The following is a 19,888-nucleotide window of genomic DNA, read 5'->3' as shown; positions in this document are numbered from 1 at the left end:
TTATAACGTATTAGGAATATAATGTCTCATAACATCTCAATATCGTCACGTGTCAAAAATACACAACATCATCACAAATCTTTCTTAGATAATGACAACCCAATATACGTGCTTCCACAAAGATTTTATTACTATATGTGTCCATATAATATACACACAAAACGTAAGATAAATAAACAAATCCATTACCCACAATCAAAGCCCAATATATATATATGCTTTTACATTACTTCACGCCAAATCTAAATTAGATAATGACAAACCAAGTTATATAATATCGACAACATTTTATTTCTATATTTATCCATATAGTCCAATATGTGAAAAACTAGAAAAGTCAACATTCGGTCAACGGTCAAAGTCAAACGGTCAAATGTCAAAGTCGGTCAAACGTCAAAGTCAACACATCATGGTCAAAATCAAAGTCAACCCATCATGGTCAAAATCAAATCAAAGTCAACCCATCATGGTCAAAGTCAACACATCATGGTCAAAGCCAAAGTCAAACCATCATGGTCAAAGTCAACACATCATGGTCAAAGCCAAAGTCAACCCATCATGGTCAAAGTCAAAGTCAACCCATCATGGTCAAAGTCAAAGTCCAATGTCAACGGTCAAAGTCAAACTGGCATGATCCAAGTCAACGTCAACCCATCATGGTCAAAGTCAACACATTATGGTCAACGTCAAAATCAACGCCATGGTGGTCAAACCGTTGTCATCAAAAAGTCAAAGTCCGCTTTTCGTTCGTGTTCGACGGGTCATAGTCATGGTTCATGGCTAAGGTCAAAGGTGCATGGCTCATGGGCACATGACCAAGGTAATGGTTCGGACCCAACTGGCCGAGCCCAACCTTAGAACCCGAAAGTCTAAACATTTCAAGACCCAATTAGATCTATTTTAAGTCCAATGGACTGGCCCCAAACAATATTAGAATCGGCCCAAAACAGTTAAGTGGTTCGGTCCAAAAACTAAACTTAATTAAACTGGTCCAAAGATAACTTAAAATCGGGCCCAACCAAAACAAATAAGAGGTTGGCCCAAACAACTAAAACAAACCGGCCCAAACAAAATAATAGAATCCGGGCCCAAACAAAACAAGCTAGGGCCCAAGAACTTAAAACATTTCGGCCCAAATCCAAGCCCAAACCGAAATCACTGTTCATCATCTTCCTCCACCTACAGCAGCCCAAATCCGGCCACCACCACCGTCCAACAGCCCCACACACTACACCACCCCACTACAACCCAACATTCATTCATCCATCTTCAATCAACAACAAAACAACAAAAACAATGAAAATCAAATTCTTGGAGGATCGCCTCCATATCGTCGGTCGCCATTAATGGAGCTTTGAGCTTCCACCGCCCTATCCAGCACCCATTCGACAGCCCTCATACACTCCAACATCAACCCAACTACCACCATCAACAAAACAGTTCATCCCAACCAAAAAATATAACGGTTCACCCAAAAATTTCGGAGGATGGGCGTGCGCCATTGACACCCTCTAAAAGCTTTTTAAAGATCTTACCTTACCGACCCACAACCCCAAACGATTCGATCCACAAATCGGGGGTTTTGATCCCCATTACCAAACAAAGTCACAAATGAATAAAAAAAGAGTGTAAACAGAGAAAATAAGGAAACCGACGATTTCTAATGGGGCTTTAACTGCCCTTAACGGCCATAAGGCTTCACGTAAATTCGAAGTTTCAACAGATTTTGAATCCGTTTTAATACCAACAGTTTTACCAATATATAAAAACAGAAACCTACATACGAAAACTGTAAATCCAGTGATATAGCAAAATAGCTACTCACCTGTATGAACAGCTCGGCGAATCCTCCTAGCCCGATTCGTCGCGCTCCACCCTCCAGAAATCCAGCTTTAAGCTCTCCCTCCATTTTTAATATTTTATTATTCTCTTAACCCTATTTTCTAGAAAAAAGTGTTTATATACTTGAGTCCTAAAACCCAAGCCAACGACGCGGACTCGGCCCAAAACTGTGCCCACGATCCCGAGTCCAATCCGATGAATTTTGAAAATAAATAATTTAATTAATTAATAAAATATAAAAATATGTATTTAAAAATACGGGCGTTACAATGCAGCTAAAAGCTAAGCTACAAGCTCAAAAGAAGGGCAATTTAACTATTACACGGTATCTTCATAACATAAAGAAGATAGCTGATCAACTTGATGTTGTTGGAGTTCCTGTACAAGAGCAAGATTTAGTGTATCAGATTCTTACCGGTCTTACAAGTGATTATAAACCATTTACTACCTCCATCAGAACTAGAAAGGATCTAGTTACTTCAAATGAGTTACATGCCTTGTTGCTTAGTGAGGAATTGTCAATGGAAGATCAAATTGGGCATATACATGATGGAAGTTCACATGCCTTTTCAACAGTAAGCAATTATCATAATCAAAATAATCATGGAGGATATTATAACTATAATGGAAATCATAGGGGTGCTTATACAGGCAATTGGCATAATAACAGAGGTGGAAATTTCAGAGGAAATTTTAAGAATGGTGGAAATTCTCAATTCAATGGTGGCAATTTCAGAGGTCACAGTTCAAATTACAGAGGCCATAGTCCAAATTACAGAGGTGGAAATAATAGCGCAAGGGGTCAATTTTCTAATCAAGGTAACAGACCTATTTGTCAAGTATGTGGGAAGACAGGTCATCTTGCAATTGATTGTCATCACCGAATGAGTCATTCTTATGCCGGAAGAATTCCTCCAGCGAAGCTAGCTATGATGGCTAACATTACTGATAGTAATGCAGACTCTTCTGGATATAATTTTTCTTGCAATGATCCTACTACTGTTACTTCAAGTTCTTATTCTACTTATAATGAGAATGATGGGAATATGGGGTTTTCTTCTTATGGTGGACCAAGCTCAAGCTCTGTCAATTATGATGACTTCTCATATGCAAGTCAATGATTGGCTCAGAATCATTTTGCTTCAGATTTTCCTCATGCACCAACAACAAATTATGCTTATCATGCACCAACAGCAAATTATGCTTCTCATGCATATTCTTCGGGATCTACACCTACTTGGTATGCGTCATCAAGATCTCATCATATTACATCTGATATTTCAAATATCTCTGCACCATCTTCTTACCAGGGAAATGATAAGGTGTTAGTTGGAAGTGGTCAAGGTTTGCTTATTCAAAACACAGGCTCTTCATTTGTTTACCCTAGAAATTCAAAATCTTGTTTCAAAATGCATGATATTTTGCATGTTCCACAAATCACACACAATCTTTTATCAGTTCATAAGTTTGTTACAGATAACAATTGCTCACTTACCTTTTATTCTAATGGTTTTGTTGTCAAGGACAATATCTCACAGAGGATCCTTTTCAGAGGTAAAACTGAAAATGGTCTATATCTATTCACCTTCATTTCAACTTCTTCTTCAGCTCCTTCAGCACTTCTCAGTCATAAAGCTTCTTATTCTACCTGACATCAAAGGCTAGGGCATCCTTCACCTCAAGTTCTACATCAAGCTCTAAGACAAACTAAGCTGATTGTAGAACAATCTCGTGCATCTTATTCTTTTTGTAATGACTGTCAGTTAGGAAAAAGTCACAAGTTATCTTTTTCTTCTTCAATGTGTAAAACAACAGTTTCTCTGGAAATCTTACATATTGATTTGTGGGGGCCTTCTCCTATATGTTCAGTGAGTGGTTGTAAATACTTTGCAACTATTGTTGATAACTATTCACGATTTTGTTGGATCATTCCTGTTTCGACCAGATATGATCAAAACATCAAGTGTTGATAAAAGAGACGAAGAACGTAGAAAAGTAATAGGAAAAATGATGGTGATCGGGGGAATGATGAGACTGTACCTTGCGGTTGCCTACGTACCCAAATTATCAATGAGATCAAGTCTCAAGAACGTAGTTCTGTATGAAAAATAGTTTGGTATTTATATAGGTAGAGTAGAGAGTCCTTGTAGCTCAAGTAATCTTGTAGCTTGAGCAATTGTGATAGACTATAACTTTCAACTGATAATTATCTCTTTGATAAGAAATGAATCTGGACATAAATCAATGTACATTAGTGGCAAGCCATGTGGCTAAGGTTCAGCCTTAGACACATGAGTTAATGGGCCTGTACATTGATCCATGGTATTGCAAATTGGGTTTTAGCCTTGTCGATTAAATGAATAAAATAGAGACCCCTAGTAATGGACGTTTGCCATGTAGGTGGGGGGTGAAAACACTTCTTTGTCATGCGAACAAAGTTCACATAGCAAAGAAGAGAAAACAAATGAGCGGAATGTATAACGAAGTGTCGTGCGAAAGGAAATGATAAGAAAACTGATTGTCAAAAAATCGTGAATTATCGGGAACGAAAAAATGTCAAACTAACATATACGGAACGTAATTAAATAAAAGATGGCCGAAAAATGCACGAACGCATCACGTAACAATACGAAAGTTGATTACGACGACGCGTGCCAGCGGAATAGCGATACTAGGAATAGACCGTTTGAAATTAAATGTAGGGGTAGTATAGTAATAATAGTAATAAAAGGAAGTTAAATACTAATTGGACTCAAATGTTTCGGATGCGATAAGAATGTGGAGGAGATAAGAATTGAGATTAGGGATAAAGTTGGATTAGCAAAGAATCCCACCAGTACTGAAGAACAGCTCAACAAAACCTTATATAAGTGTTGTGCCACATATCCCAATTCAAGAAAAAACCATTACGCTCATCCAACAGACGTGGACAAGAAAAGTTTTTAAGTCGCAGAAAGCTCGTCCTCTTTCGAGTAATCGCCTTTGCTAGAACGCGGTTTCGCCCTCAATCGCACGTTCTCTCACCATCAGCTCTTCTCATATATCTCGCTTTGACACTATAGGCTCTTGATGACTCACACTTGGGGCTCTAGAATGTCTTTCCCTTGAAAATGGAGAAACCCTAGCTTGACCTTCCGGCCGCCAGCAATCCGTTCCTCGCTACGTTGTTGTCCGGAACCGCCAGAGAGGGTGCGACAAAGCGCACTCCCAACATCTCACCATCAAGCCCGTGGGAGTAGGAGATATCACCAAACACCCCTTTGGCCCCTGAAGATTCAACCCGGTCTAGGTGGGGAGCTCGGGTGGTATGAGGGAGATTTCTCTCACCGATTTCGGAGAAACCAGTGGGGAAAATGCATGGCGGTGCTGATTTTCGTGGGTCGTTTCCGTCAGCAGCGAGCATTCAAAAAAGAAATCTCGCCGTCTTTTCCCATAGAGAAAATGACCTTACCTTGGCTTGTAAGGGTCAACATAGGTGGCGACAAAAACATATTAACTTTGGTTTGTTTGTAGACCCTCTGAAAATCGGCTGGAGAAGATGGTGAGGTGGCCATACTGATGGCGCCAATAAACAGAAAACATGTTACAACCAAACAAGATATGGTGCAGTGCCAGGAAAAGAGGGGCACCGTACCTGTTTTGCCTTAAACTGACCCGGTTCACTAGAGTTAATAAATTCGGTTTTGAGCAATCGACCCTTTTTGCAGGTAGAAACGTCCCGTACTATACGGCTTAAAAATACTCGAAGAAAACTTCGATGACGATCGCAGACTTGGTGAGGGAAAAGAAGGTAATCTGGCGACTACACCAAACCGCGTCGATGGTCGCTTTTTAAGGAAATACATAAAATACTAGTACTCGAGAAATTTGAGATGGATGAAGTGTAATTTAATTTGAAACGAAAAGTCGAAGAAGATGGAGTAGTAATGGCTTACACACAATTAAATTGCGCGAGTGCAATTTCGTTGAGCAAAAGAAATTGCGCAATTATTGGAGTGGTGGCAAATTGCACCGACAATTGCCAATATCGTTACGGTTAATCTTTACGAGAGCGACCGTTTACAAAATGAATTTAATGAAGGTTTGGGGCTCAAGAAATCTTCGTTGATACGACCGAAAAGCCATACCGACGAAAGGGTACATAAAATTTGAAGTTGAATTCAAGGATTCAAACAGAACTTTTAAAGTGGTTCCCAAAAGTATACACGGATGGGATAGATTGCATACGCCATGGCGAGGGAAGTGGAATCCGGCTGTGATTTTAAAGTGCGAACAAATTTCGAGGTAAGCCAAAACATAAGTATTGAAAATTGTACTACTTAATAAACCGTTGACTAACACGAAGTTATTTTGTGTCTAACAAGAAAATGCGAAAGTACACTACCGAACATTGAATTGGACAAGGAAGTGGAGAACAACCTTTTCTTTCTTTCATGAATGTTCTGACGAAAGATTGGTAGATCTGAGCTACTTTGATGATATTGTTGATTTCCGACACTATGGGGGTATCGAACAACAGCCCGATAGGTCCAAGGAGACAAAGAGTGAAATGGTGAAGAAGAATAAAATTCTCATAAATACAATATTTGGCAGCGATAGCGATAGTGAAAAAGAAGATGGAACTGAATTAACACAGCGAGAACTAATGCTGAGCTTGCCAAGCACAAATAGCGAATTGTACAAAAGAAGATGTTCCACAAGAAAACGGGCGAACGGAGACCAAGAGAGACAACCAACATTACAATGTATGATGCCTCGAGGGACGAGACTACAATGCACAAAACATCCTAGACGAAATATAATACATTCTCAACATAAAAGAGGAAAATGTATGTACCGTAGAAAACATAGATATGTAAAAGTGTGGTGAGATGTAACATCTCGCTCTGGTTTGGTATATACAGGAAAAGAATGGCAGGGAAAAGAACGAAACAGTAATACTTACAAAAGATAGTGCATCGAAGAACACAGAGTCGGTGAAAGAAAACAAACGGCAAAACAAAATGCGGGGGAGCAAAGAATCCAACCACCATCGCAAGTACCGCCGTGGGTAATACTACTCATGGAGGAAAACCACGTAATCATTAACGAAGTTGACCGTTGACTTTTACTATTGCGTTAGGATGGTAAATAAATTTATGTCCAACACTAAGCCAATGAAATTGGTAGATGGAGCAAAGATGTTCAAGTCTGGAAGACGAAGCGAAGGTATCGCCAGGGACCACGCCAATGGAGGGCTCGAAAAATATCAAAACCGCGGACCAAAAATACGAAGAACATCGGAGAATATGACAGAGCAGTGTCAATGATTTTCGATAGTATGAACCAGGTATGATAGTATTTTTTTATCATTTATTGCAAACTTATGTTTAAGTCTGAAAGATTGATGAAATCAGATATTTTTCACCGCAGGTTAAAACGGCGGTAGTACGGGCCAAAGAAATTCATGAAAAAGTTGCGAAGAAAAGTATCGTTCCGAATGAAGTCAATGCCATAGAAGAAATAGAGAAAATGAAGATACTCAACCGAAAATTGGAAGAGACAAACAAAGCGTTAAGCGGAACCAACAGAGAGTTAGCAGACAAAACAAAACTTAACCGAAAGCCCGGATGAGGAAGAAGCCGAGCAGAGATCGTACGAAGACTTTGGGAAAGCCTGTGAGATAATGGAAGAACACAAACACTTAAAAGCATATATGATAGAATTAAAGTCACTCGTGGCAACCAAAGATTAGGAACTTAAACGTGCGCAAAAAGAGGCGGAGAAAAATAACAAACGAATGACAGATTTAAACGAGCGGCTCGGCCAAGATCACGTGCAAATGGCACATTGTGAATCGTCCGTAAGACAATTGACAGAGACTTTAATAGAAACGGGAGATGAACTAGAACGTGAGAAAATGAATTACAAAGATTTGTACGAGTTGTATATGCGAAAATTTTGTAAGGAACCGTTGGATTTGCCCAAACCAATGATCATGTGATTGTGCGTTTGTAATACCATAGAGCTAAAAATTCGTTTTTAATAAAATAAAGTATGTGTTGGCAATTGAATATCATTGTGATGTCAGATAACATACCTGTGGAAAATGGACAATGTTGTTGAATTATATAGATGACTCGAAATAGAATGAAACGCCCCCAATACTAATTTTAAGCTTGCAAAATTAGATTGAGCGAAAAAAAATGTCTCTCGCTTAACCCATTTAAACTAAACGGGGTAACTTCATCAGATGTTGACATAACGCGAGTAACCGACTAAGCGAGCGTAAAATCGTTCAATTTAGACTGACGAAATTAAATGTGGTAAGTTCGTCAGATTTTGTCATAGTGACAATACGACTAAGCGAGCGTAACAACATTCAACTTAGACTACCGAAATTAAACGTGGTAATTTCGTCAGATTTTGTCGGAGCGATAGTAACGACTAAGCGAGTGTAAAAGCGTTCAACTTAGACTGACGAAATTAAACGTGGTAATTTCGCCAGATTTTGTTATAGCGATAGTAACGACTAAGCAAGCGTAAAAGCGTTCAAATTAGACTGACGAAATTAAACGTGGTAATTTCGCCAGAGTTTGTTGTAGTAATAGTAATGACTAAGCGAGCATAAAAGCGTTCAACTTAGATTGACGAAATTAAACGTGGTAATTTTGCCAGATTTTGTTGTAGCGATAGTAACGACTAAGCGAGCGTAAAAGCGTTCAACTTAGACTGACGAAATTAAATGTGGTAATTTTGTCAGATTTTGTTGTAGCGATAGTAACGACTAAGCGAGCGTAAAAGCGTTCAACTTAAACTGACGAAATTAAACGTGGTAATTTCGTTAGATTTTGTTGTAGTGATTATAAGGTTCGCTAGAACCAAAATCATACCATTGGAACTGAAGTGAAAGAACTGCTTCTTTATTGATTACCGAGTCTTAAAAATGCAAAGATAACAACGGAAAATACATGCCTGAACTGGAAACAAACTAAATATTGTATTATTTTATTTCTCCAGGATAATGGAAAAAACACAACTAAAATCTACTTATAGAACTTGCGCAGATGAAACGCATTCCACGGCTTATCGAGAACATTCCCATCTAAATCTCGGAGAAAATAAGATCCTTTGGTGGTAGGGCGATCTATGATGTATGGACCTGTCCAGTTTTCTCCAAATTTACTGGAATCTATCAACCTCGTCTTTCGATAGAGTACCCAGTCATCTTTCTCAAACACTTTAAGTCGAACTTTCTTATCATATTTTCGTTTCATATCAGCTTGATAACGAATTAACTGTTGAAGACCAACATCTCTTGTCTCATTTATCAAGGCTTTGGCTTGAGCAAGTGCTTGATCATTCGACTCCAATTCCACGTTAGAAGTTCGTGTGGTTGGTGTCATCAACTCTGTAGGCAAGACCGCTTCTGTACCGTAAGCAAGATTAAACGGAGAAAATCCAGTTGAATGCTTAGGTGTGGTTCGATAAGCCCACATAACCGCAGGAAGTTCCTTAACCCAATTTCCTTTGGCCTGTTGAAGTCGTTGCTTGAGCATTGCAAGAATGGATTTGTTAGTAGCTTCAGCTTGTCCATTAGCTTGAGGATGGTATGGTGCCGAGAAATTGTGATTAATCCTCAAGTCAGAACAAAATTGTCGAATTTTCAAAGATCAAATTGTTTGCCATTGTTGGAAGTCAATGATGTTGGAATACCAAACGACAAACAATGTCTTGCCATAAGAATTTTTAACATCCGAAGCATGGATCCGGGCTAAAGCATAGCTTCCAGCCCCACTTGGTAAAATAATCGGCGAGCAACGAAAGTAAGAAACTAACACCCGGGAGCTTTCGGAAGAGGACCGACGATGTCAAGACCCCACTTTGCAAACGCCAAGGGATCAAGATTGGATGAAGTTCGTTCTTTGGAAGATTTCCCATGTTAGCATATTTTCGACAAGGAAACACTTCTCGGACAAACGCTTATCATCCTTTTGCATTTACGCCACCAATATCCTTGTGTCATTGTTTTCATGATGGCGAGACTTCGCCCGAGTGGTTCCACATAGGCTGAATGAATTTCTGCCAGATCGAGCAAACTTTCACTCTCTTTGAGACAACAACGAAGCATAGGGTTAAGACTTGTGCCTTTGCGATAAAGTTGCAAATGCATCGCTCAAGTCGATATGAGACAATATTTCCAAGCATCGATTTGACACGATCACCCACTTTATGATGGGAGGCAAGATGTGATCATGTAAATATGTGATATAAAGAAGACGCCAATCATCTTCGCCACAAGGTGTAAGCGGAAAACTTAGCTCTATCGGGGAACCTCTTGAGCATTATCGGCTTCATGATCGTCGTCGGTATGGACCAAGACAATATCATCGATGGGATCATTGTGGTCATCCGATAAAGCATAAGTTGTGGATCAAAGCGTTTTTTCTCTGCAATGATAGCTTGATTATCAAGATCACGCTTTAGCTTCCGAGAAAACCACGGGGAGATATCAAATTGGCATACGTGATTCCTCGAAAATGTCCGAATGAAAACAACTATGAGTGATGTACATATCGCAAGACATCCTCGATGGACGATCGATACTTTCGGTTCCTTTTGAAATTCAATGGTAATCTGGCGAGGCTTATCGACTTAACCGTCGCGGATAAATATGCGAGAGAATGCGATGTCGCGACGCCATGACATGACGCCGTGATAATCTTCGATAGAATCAAAATTTCGAAAGCAATCCGATGAATTAAGTCCACATAAGCCGCCATTTTATCGCCACGAAAGCCGCATACAATCCACCAAACCGGCTAGCGACTAACTTAGAATCTGTGAATAATCAGAGCTTAGTCGCCCCTAAGTGAAGAAGCGGTCATGAAGCCGCAAATGACGACTTCGTACTCGACCTCATTATTTGAAGCGTCAAAACCCAAACGCACTGACTTCTCAATTTTTTCTCCATTCGGTTGCAAGATTACACACCCAATACCGGAGCCATACTTATTATGCGAACCATCAGTGTAAACAATCCAACAATCAGCAGATACATCTGATAAGTTTGGCAAATCATCGCCCCTAAGAGGTAATGGCGTGTTGTCGACGACATTTTCTTCGTCTAGTAATGCGTCAGACATAAGAATATCCTCAATTGGAAAATCAGCCATTAAGTAAGCCAAAGCTTGTCCTTTTTTTGTGTGAGTTTCAAACACAATGCTATAAGCTAGCTTAAGGTAACTTTCCCATTCTGCGAGGCTTACTTGATTCTCGAAAGCATTCGCGAAAAAGCTTCGCGTGGATGGATATTTGGTATAAACTTTAACGACTCATCCCTGGAAACAAGGCTTAAGACGTCGGGCAGCATGAACCAAGGCCAATGCAATTTTCTCCACTCGAGAATATCTTGTTTCAGCAGTTGTAAGAGTCTTGCTAACAAAGAATATAGGACGACCATCGCCACCATTGACAATAAGACAGCACTTACGGCATGATCAGTGACGGTTAAATACAGACCTATAGGCTGCCCCGTTGCTGGACTAGCAAGAATTGGAGGTTGGACTAAGTATGCTTTCAAATGACGAAATGCAAGTTCACAGTCCTCCGTCCAAATTGATGCGTCTTTCAATGTTTGGAAAAAAGGACGACATCGATCATAATACCGAGAGATAAAGCGATTTAGGGCAGCCAAGCGTCCTGTAAGTCGTTGAATTTCTTTCTTTGATGTCGGAGAAGGCATTTCAAGGATAGCTCGAATCGATCGGATTTGCTTCAATTCGCGTCTAGTCATCATGTATCCTAAGAATTTACCGGATGATAAACCGAAATAATAACTTAGCGAATTCAAACACATGTTGACATTAGAGAGTCCGGCCGAAAACAAAACTTGCAAATCAAGAAGATGATTAGGTGCTTCTGTAGATTTGACAACCATGTCGTTGATGTATGCTTCGACTGTCTTTCAAAGTAGGTCAGAAAAAATAGTGTTGACTAGCTTTTGATATGTGGCTCCGGCGTTTTCAGACCGAAAGGCATTACCCGGTAGCGATGAAATGCCTTGGTCTCAGAATGAATGCATGAACTCTTGGTCCTCAATGAATAACGGAATCTGATGATAACCAGAATAAGCATCCAAAAAAGACAAACGCTGAAAACCAAATGTTGCATCGACCATTTCAGATATACGAGGCAATGGATACAGATGAACCGGACAAGCCTTATTGAGATTTGTGAAATCGATACAAACACGTAATTTGCCATTCTTTTTAAGCACTGCGACAACATTTGACATTTATGTTGGATAAGTCACAAGCCTTATAAAGTTAACAGACAAGAGACGGTCGATTTCGTCTTTCACTTTTATCTTTCTATCGGGGGCCATCCTTCGGGGCTTTTGTCGAACTGGTTTTGCATTGGGATCAATGTCGAGTTTATGACAAGCCACTGAAGGATCTATACTTGGCATTTGCTCTATTCGCCAAGCAAAAACATGACTATTTTTCCGCAATAACAAAATAAGCTCTTGTCTCACCGCTTCTGGAAGTTCGGCTGAAATAAAAGTAGTCTCTTCAGGGATCGGAGTTGGCCAATTGGAACTTCTAAAAGTGGATTGACTGTCGGGGGTCCTTCAACATTTCTATTGGCAGAGTAAACTGAAGGTCCCGGATGCTGTAATTGCTATTTGACGGCGTTGGAACTTAGAATAGTTCGTCCAACAACTTCAGACTTCTTATAATCATCGAGAACATTGTCGTGGCAAATTAGAGATGCCAGTTGATCGTTGCGCACCTTACAGACTTTTTTATTGAATGAGAACTTGATGGCTTGATGATATATTGAGACGACAGCTTCCATATAATGAATCCAATCTCGACCAAGCATAAGAGTGACCGGGAGAGACACCTTTCCAACGCAATGAGTAGCGGTACCATCAAAACCAACGATAGGCGCATTTTCAGGAGTGACCAAGTTATCAATAAAAGGAATACTGCAATAACACCCAGAAAACATGACGCTAGGTGAACTACCAGTGTCGATCATTATACGTTGTACGTGCATACAGCTGATATATGCAGTTATCACGACAGCATCATAATGATGAACATGCACGCTCATTAGATCTTGGTCAGTGAAACATAATGGTTCATCTTCAATAGTCTCCGTGCGAAAACCTTCTACGAAATTGATCCCGTTAACTTCGTAAAAATTAGACAGATATTTGACTTTAGAACGACGAGCATTTTTTTGCTGAGTATTGGACAATGAATCAATGATGGCATGTCCAACCTTAATGACATTGTGATCAGTGATAGTTAAAGTTTGAGTTGTTACTTTCTTCTGCACATATTGATCAAGTTTCTCATTCTGCACAAGCTTTTCAATTATTCCCCGCAAAGACCGACAATTCTCCATCTCATGACCATAATCATTATGAAATTTGCACCATAACGATTTATCGCGAGTTGTTTTTAGTGTCGCCGCTAAGGGAAACAAATGATTGGAGCGGACTTTTATCCTTGATTTTGTTGTAAACTATCGCGATATTTGGTATTAAGTGGAGTTAATTCAAAATCGTAAAAGGCTTTCCAAATTCCTTTCGTTGAGACTTCTTTCTTATACGAGAGGCTTCATTTGGGTTGTTTGTTGATCAAAAGTCGGATTCTTCTATTTATTTATTTCAACGATCATTGAAATCATTTCCTTTATTATCTTTGTCACGAGAAGTTCGAGCAGCCGTGTCGTCTTCAACATTGATAAATTGTTGAGCTCGCTGGTATAACGTATGTCGGGAAGATGGAATATCCCGAACAAGAGAGTTGTATAACCCATCTTTATCAAACAAGATAGCTTCTTTAAAAGCGTAAACCACCATTAGATCGGATTGTTCAGAAATCTCAGCTACAGCTTGGCGGAAACGAGCGATAAAACTACGAAGAGTTTCCTCACGTTGTTGCTTGATGTTGAAAGGAACTCGGACTCCATTTGGGCGTTTTAGATTATGATGAAAACGTTTTGAAAACTTTTCGGTTAAGTCCTTGAACCGATGAATAGAGCGCGGAGGTAATTTGCTAAACCATACCAACGCTTCCCCTTTTAATGTAGAAGGGAAAAGTTTGCATTTTAAAGCATCATCACCTCCCGATAAAACTAGTTTGTTTGTGAAATTAATCACATGAAGCATAGAGGCAACCCTCGACATCATCATATTGATCAAACTCGGTTGTTTGAAGTCTTTGTTATGAGTAGCCCTTTGGGGCGAGAAAATTTGTCCAAAATACCATCTTCAACCGCCAGATTTTCTAGTGTCGATTCAAAAAGGATCGCCGGCCCGTAAGAGCTTTTTTTAATCATTTCTCGACACATTGAGAGTCATCGATCCGTATCCGTTGGATCGTAATCATAGTCACGATGACGCCTTATGGGGATGTAACGGAACCAGGAAAGAAAATGGCGAAGATTCATCGTTCCGTGTCGAGATGATTATGGATGGTACGTTGGGCTTTCAAGACGATAATGTTCGAATGATAAAACGGCGTTCTTGAAGTGTTTCACCATATCGATGGTTCCGATCATGAGTCGCGATCATTATTCTCGTTTCGCCACTCGAGTTCCGGGACTTGCCAATAATTTGTAGGACCGTGGGGGTGCAGTCCGGACGATTATTAGCGGCACCTTGCCTACCGAGAATGTGACCAAGTTTGGAGATTTCTCGAGGTCGGGAATTAAGCCCATTACTCTTAACTCGTTGATGGTACATTGCGAATATCGCGAATCTCATCCTCACCACTTAAATGATCCCACACACTATTATGTCGTTGGCGTGTGTGACGTTGTGGTGTGACAGATACAACATCATCTGCGAGTGGAGTGAGTCATTTAAGATGACGCCTATAGTAATTATTCTATTTTTGCGGACGATCTTTAACTTTTGAAGAAGTGCTTCTCGAGACATATGACTTACATTATCCGATCAGATTCTTGGAGAATAATCGCCGAGGCAATAACCTCATATTTGAATAATTTGGCGATTGGTGGAACGCGGTATTAGAAGGTATTATCTTTGTCGGCGTTGTTGTCCATGACCATCACGTTCGGATGATGATCATCGATAATCACATCGGGACCTTGAGCTCTTCGAGTATGCGTCATAACTTTCGCATAACGTGATCGAGGGTGTAGTATAAGAACCGCAGACGGCGCCAATTATGTTTCGACCAGATATGATCAAAACATCAAGTGTTGATAAAAGAGACGAAGAACGTAGAAAAGTAATTTGAAAAATGATGGTGATCGGGGGAATGATGAGACTGTACATTGCGGTTGCCTACATACCCAAATTATCAATGGGATCAAGTCTCAAGAACATAGTTCTGTATGAAAAATAGTTTGATATTTATATAGGTAGAGTAGAGAGTCCTTGTAGCTCAAGTAATCTTGTAGCTTGAGCAATTGTGATAGACTATAACTTTCAACTGATAATTATCTCTTTGATAAGAAATGAATCTGGACATAAATCAATGTACATTAGTGGCAAGCCATGTGGCTAAGGTTCAGCCTTAGACACATGAGTTAATGGGCCTGTATATTGATCCATGGTATTGCAAATTGGGTTTTAGCCCTGTCGATTAAATGAATAAAATAGAGACCCCTAGTAATGGACGTTTGCCACGTAGGTGGGGGTCGAAACAATTCCTATTGAGCTTAAATCAGATTTCTATAAGCTTTTTTGTCTCTTTTAAAGTGTTTATTGAAAATCAATTGAATTTGAAATTGAAGTGTGTCAGAACTGATTGTGGTGGTGAGTTCATTAGTCATGATTTTCAATCCTATTTAACACAATGTGGTGTTAAACATCAATTTTCTTGTGCATACACTCCAGAATAAAATGGAGCGATAGAGAGAAAACACCGACATATTTTAGAAATGACTAGAACCCTTTTTGCTCAATCTAATATACCTATGCAGTTCTGGCTTGAAATTGTTCAAACATCAATTTATCTCATTAACAGGCTTCCCACTCCTTCTCTTAAAAACACTTCCCCTTTACAGAACCTTTTTCAACTTCTCCCTGATTATTCTAGTCTTAAATCCTTTGGTTATAGCTGTTTTCCTTGACTCATACCTTATGCTCATAATAAGTTTGAAATGAGGAGTAAGCATTGTGTTTTCTTAGGTTATAGTCTTGAACATAAATGTTACAGATGTTTAGATCCTTTGACTAGTAAAGTTTTTGTTTCACGACATGTTGTCTTTAATGAAACAGAGTTTCCTTTTAAGTCTAATATTTTCAAGAATTCTGACACCATACCTGACAACACTATTCCCTACTCTTTTCAATTTTTCCAAAAATCTTTTCATTATCATCAAACTCAATCTTCAACTACTTCTACATCAGTCAATTCTATGATCAATTCATCCTTATCTCATTCTCCTAAGTCTTCACCCAGTGTTTCTTCCAATAATCATGTCATGCAAACAAGATCAAAAGGTGGCATATTCAAACCTAAATCTTACATGGCCACTAAACATCCCTTACCATTAGCCCTATCCACTACAGTTCAAAAACTTCCACCTACACCTACTACATTCAAACAAGCTGTAAAAGATTCTCAGTGGAGACAAGCAATGGCAACAGAATTTAATGCCTTGTTGAAGACTAATACATGGAGTCTAGTTCCTTATGATCCTAGTCAGAATTTAGTGGATTCAAAGTGGGTTTTTAAGTTAAAGTAGAAACCAGATGGGAGTATAGATAAACATAAGGCAAGATTGGTTGCTAGAGGGTTTAGTCAGGAAAAAGGTGTCGATTTCACTGAAACCTTTAGTCTTGTTGCAAAACCAGCTACTATAAGGATGATTTTATCATTAGCTGTTCAACATGATTGGGATATTAGGCAACTCGATGTTACTAATGCTTTTCTCCATGGACATTTGAAAGAGGAGGTTTATATGCAACAACCTCAAGGTTTTGTGGATGCAGAAAAGCCAACACATGTCTGTAAGCTTCACAGGTCCTTATATGGGCTCAAACAAGCACCTCGTGCTTGGTATGAAGAATTGGTTAAAGCACTTGTTTCTCATGGTTTTGTTACATCAAAGGCAGATCCTTCATTGTTTATCAGAGTACAAGATCATACTACAACATATATTCTGGTATATGTAGATGATATATTGATTACAAGGACCTCATCTGTTTATTATTCTTCCTTAATTCATAAACTTAGTCATACATTTGTCATGAAGGATCTTGGCTCAGTTTATTATTTTTTGGGAATGGAAGTCAAGAGAGATTCAAAAGGACTATTTCTCTCACAAACTAAATATATATATGATCTTCTGGAGAAAGCAAAAATGATTTTAACAAAACCATGTTCAACACCCTGCTCAACATCTATTAAGCTTGATCCTTATAGTGGTGATCCTCTTCCAGATTCAACTGAGTATAGATCACTTGTTGGAGGACTTCAGTATCGCACGTGGACCAGACCAGATATCTCGTTTTCAGTGAATCAAATTTGCCAATATATGCAGCAACCAACTACTAATCATTATGCTGCTGTAAAAAGATTGTTAAGGTATCTTAAAGGTACTATTGATAAAGGTATCTACTTTCAAAAAGGTTTAGGTCAAATTACAAAGATATTCTCGATGCAGATTAAGGTGAAATCCAAACCGATAGAAGATGCAGAATCGGGTTTTGCATTTACTTTGGTTCTAATCTAATTTCATGGTGTGCAAAGAAACAATCCATGGTTTCAAGATCAAGTACAGAATTCGAATACAAAAGTCTTGCATATACAGCTGCCGAGATTTATTGGTTATGCATTTTGCTGAAGGATCTTCAAGTACCACTTAGTCATCCACCTGTGCTTTGGTGTGACAACATTAGTGCCATTTCTTTATCAAGCAATCCCATCTTCCATGCAAGAACCAAACACATAGAGGTAGACTACCACTATGTCAGAGAACTGGTCATCAACAAGCTTCTGGACATTAAGTATATCTGTACAGGTGATCAAACTGCTAATGTCTTCACAAAGGGATTATCTACTTCACGATTTCTTCAGTTAATTTCCAAGCTTACAATTCGAGCATCTCCCTTCAGCTTGAGGGAGGGTAATAAGCATCATACAGAGTCAAAGGACTGAAGACATCTAGCTCGACTTTTCATATTCTGTTGTAACCGTTTTCGACACATCTCATCCTAGTCGGCCAATAGTTAGTTAGATTGTAGAATTAGAGTATATATAGATGTATGTATAACAAGAATCTTTTAAGAGAAATAAATTTAAGTTTTATGTTTTGAGGTTAATCCTCTTCTTCTTCTTTCATTTTTGTTCTTGAATAAGAACATCTTTAGTAGGGGCTAAGAGGTAATGATATTAAATTGTTCAATGCTTAAAAAGTTCTCCATCTTTAGGACTCGAAAAATTTCTGTCTTCTTCTCATCTCTCGTGGTGGTGACTAATAGCCAAAACTAAACCTGTTTTGTGTCATGTATCTGCTAACACCTATAAATCACACAAAGTTCACTTCAACTTCATATCAAAGCTCCATTTGATGTCTCCTATTTATGTTTGAAATTTCTCAAGAAGATAAACTAAGACAACAACAATGTGTCAGTTTTTGTAATATCGGCCTATACATGGCCCTTAGAGGTCATCCTTTCCTTTTCTGAATCAAATTGTCCATGAAGACATGCAATGGTTCGTTACTCCAATTTTTTAGTTTAAGATGGAAGGACATGCTCAACAGATGGTAGTGGGTTTCCTCCTTTCGAACCTTCTCGGGAGATTAATATTCGTGAATCATGGATGCAAATCGAGCCTTTTGTTGTAAGTTTCCTTTGTACCGATTATTTTGTTTTAACTATACAAAATTAATGTTCTTGAATCATGAATGCAAAAGAGGATTGGAATAAGATTATCTTCATGTTTTGTTAGAAAAAAATGCATAGATGGATAACAAACTATACCCTTAATCAAACATTGGGGTTCAAACTTTTTTTTGAGCAAGTTTGGGTATCCATGTCTACCACGTTTTGCAACGTTTGGTTCTGTTTCATTTCCGTCCATTTTTTTTTACATGTGGCATGCTATTTTTCATTTTCTCTAATTATTTTCCTATGTGGCTATGGACAACTTGCCACATCATTGCCACACAGCAGGGGGTGTTCATTCGGGTCGGGTCGGGCACTCTATCGGTTTCAGTTTCAATTTCGGGTAACCCGATTAAAACCCGGTTCTTCAAGACAAAAAAAAAACAGATCTGAGAAGAAGGTGGCGGCTTAAATAGTTATTCAATATCTAAACCCCAAACATTTAACAATAAAAACAAATCCAAATCCCAAACACTTAAAAGTTATTTCCCCTTACAACGAAAGCATGCCTCGCTGTAGGCGAGATCTTCCGCCTTTGGGAAAACATCCATCGTTCAGAGGTTAGGAGCTGTTATCCCTCATAAAGAGGTCATTCCAAGCGTATCAAAGAACGGGTCCTTCGACCTTTGCTTCCAAATCTTAGCATCACATCTTTAAGGTGCAAACAACAGGAGGCAAAAAGAATGCGTTATTTCGCTACTTTCAAAGCAAAATAAGGGTATCGATCCACGAGGAGGTCCAATCTCGCGATTCTTATATATCCAATTGAGAGGTCCTTGGAGACGGGGATCCGGAGTTTTCCTCTCCCACGGCTGATTGGTTCCTTCTCTTGGGGCCGAAATGATCCGCTAATTCTCGGCGGGTTAGAGAGACTACTCTTCCTCGCCGGAGGCCCATGCCTTTCGTATGTATCTCTTCTCTCTTGTTAGGAGGAGTGATCCCTCGAAAGAATGGTCCATTGGTCGATAGAAGAAGAACGTAGGCCGATCTCTCTCTTCCATGAATCGGGTTCCGGCCGAAGAAAGGGGATTTGGACTTCTTTTTGTCCCCTTCTCGCCGACTAGAGGAGTCTCAGAACTCTCAGAACCAGATACCAAAAGAAGGACTCCAAAGGTTGATTTCTTCCTATCTCAAACAACAGGAGATCTCTATTTCTGTTCTATTCTTTCATGAAAGCAGGCT

General features: G+C 39.2%; 1 protein-coding gene across 1 annotated transcript; it reads right to left on the bottom strand.

Moving 5' to 3' along the window:
* Positions 1-12,504: 12,504 nt before the first annotated feature.
* Positions 12,505-13,239, bottom strand: LOC147519129 (uncharacterized). The gene has a single exon (XM_086594073.1). It carries the CDS (start codon positions 13,237-13,239, stop codon positions 12,505-12,507), a length of 735 nt encoding a protein of 244 aa, XP_086450199.1.
* Between the last annotated feature and the right edge of the window lie 6,649 nt (positions 13,240-19,888).

The sequence above is a fragment of the Coptis chinensis genome, chromosome 2 (genome assembly GCF_015680905.1).
Source record: "Coptis chinensis isolate HL-2020 chromosome 2, ASM1568090v1, whole genome shotgun sequence".
Taxonomy (NCBI): domain Eukaryota; kingdom Viridiplantae; phylum Streptophyta; class Magnoliopsida; order Ranunculales; family Ranunculaceae; genus Coptis; species Coptis chinensis.
The sequence above is the reverse complement of the archived record's forward strand: the minus strand, read 5'-3'. Positions and strand labels throughout refer to the sequence as shown.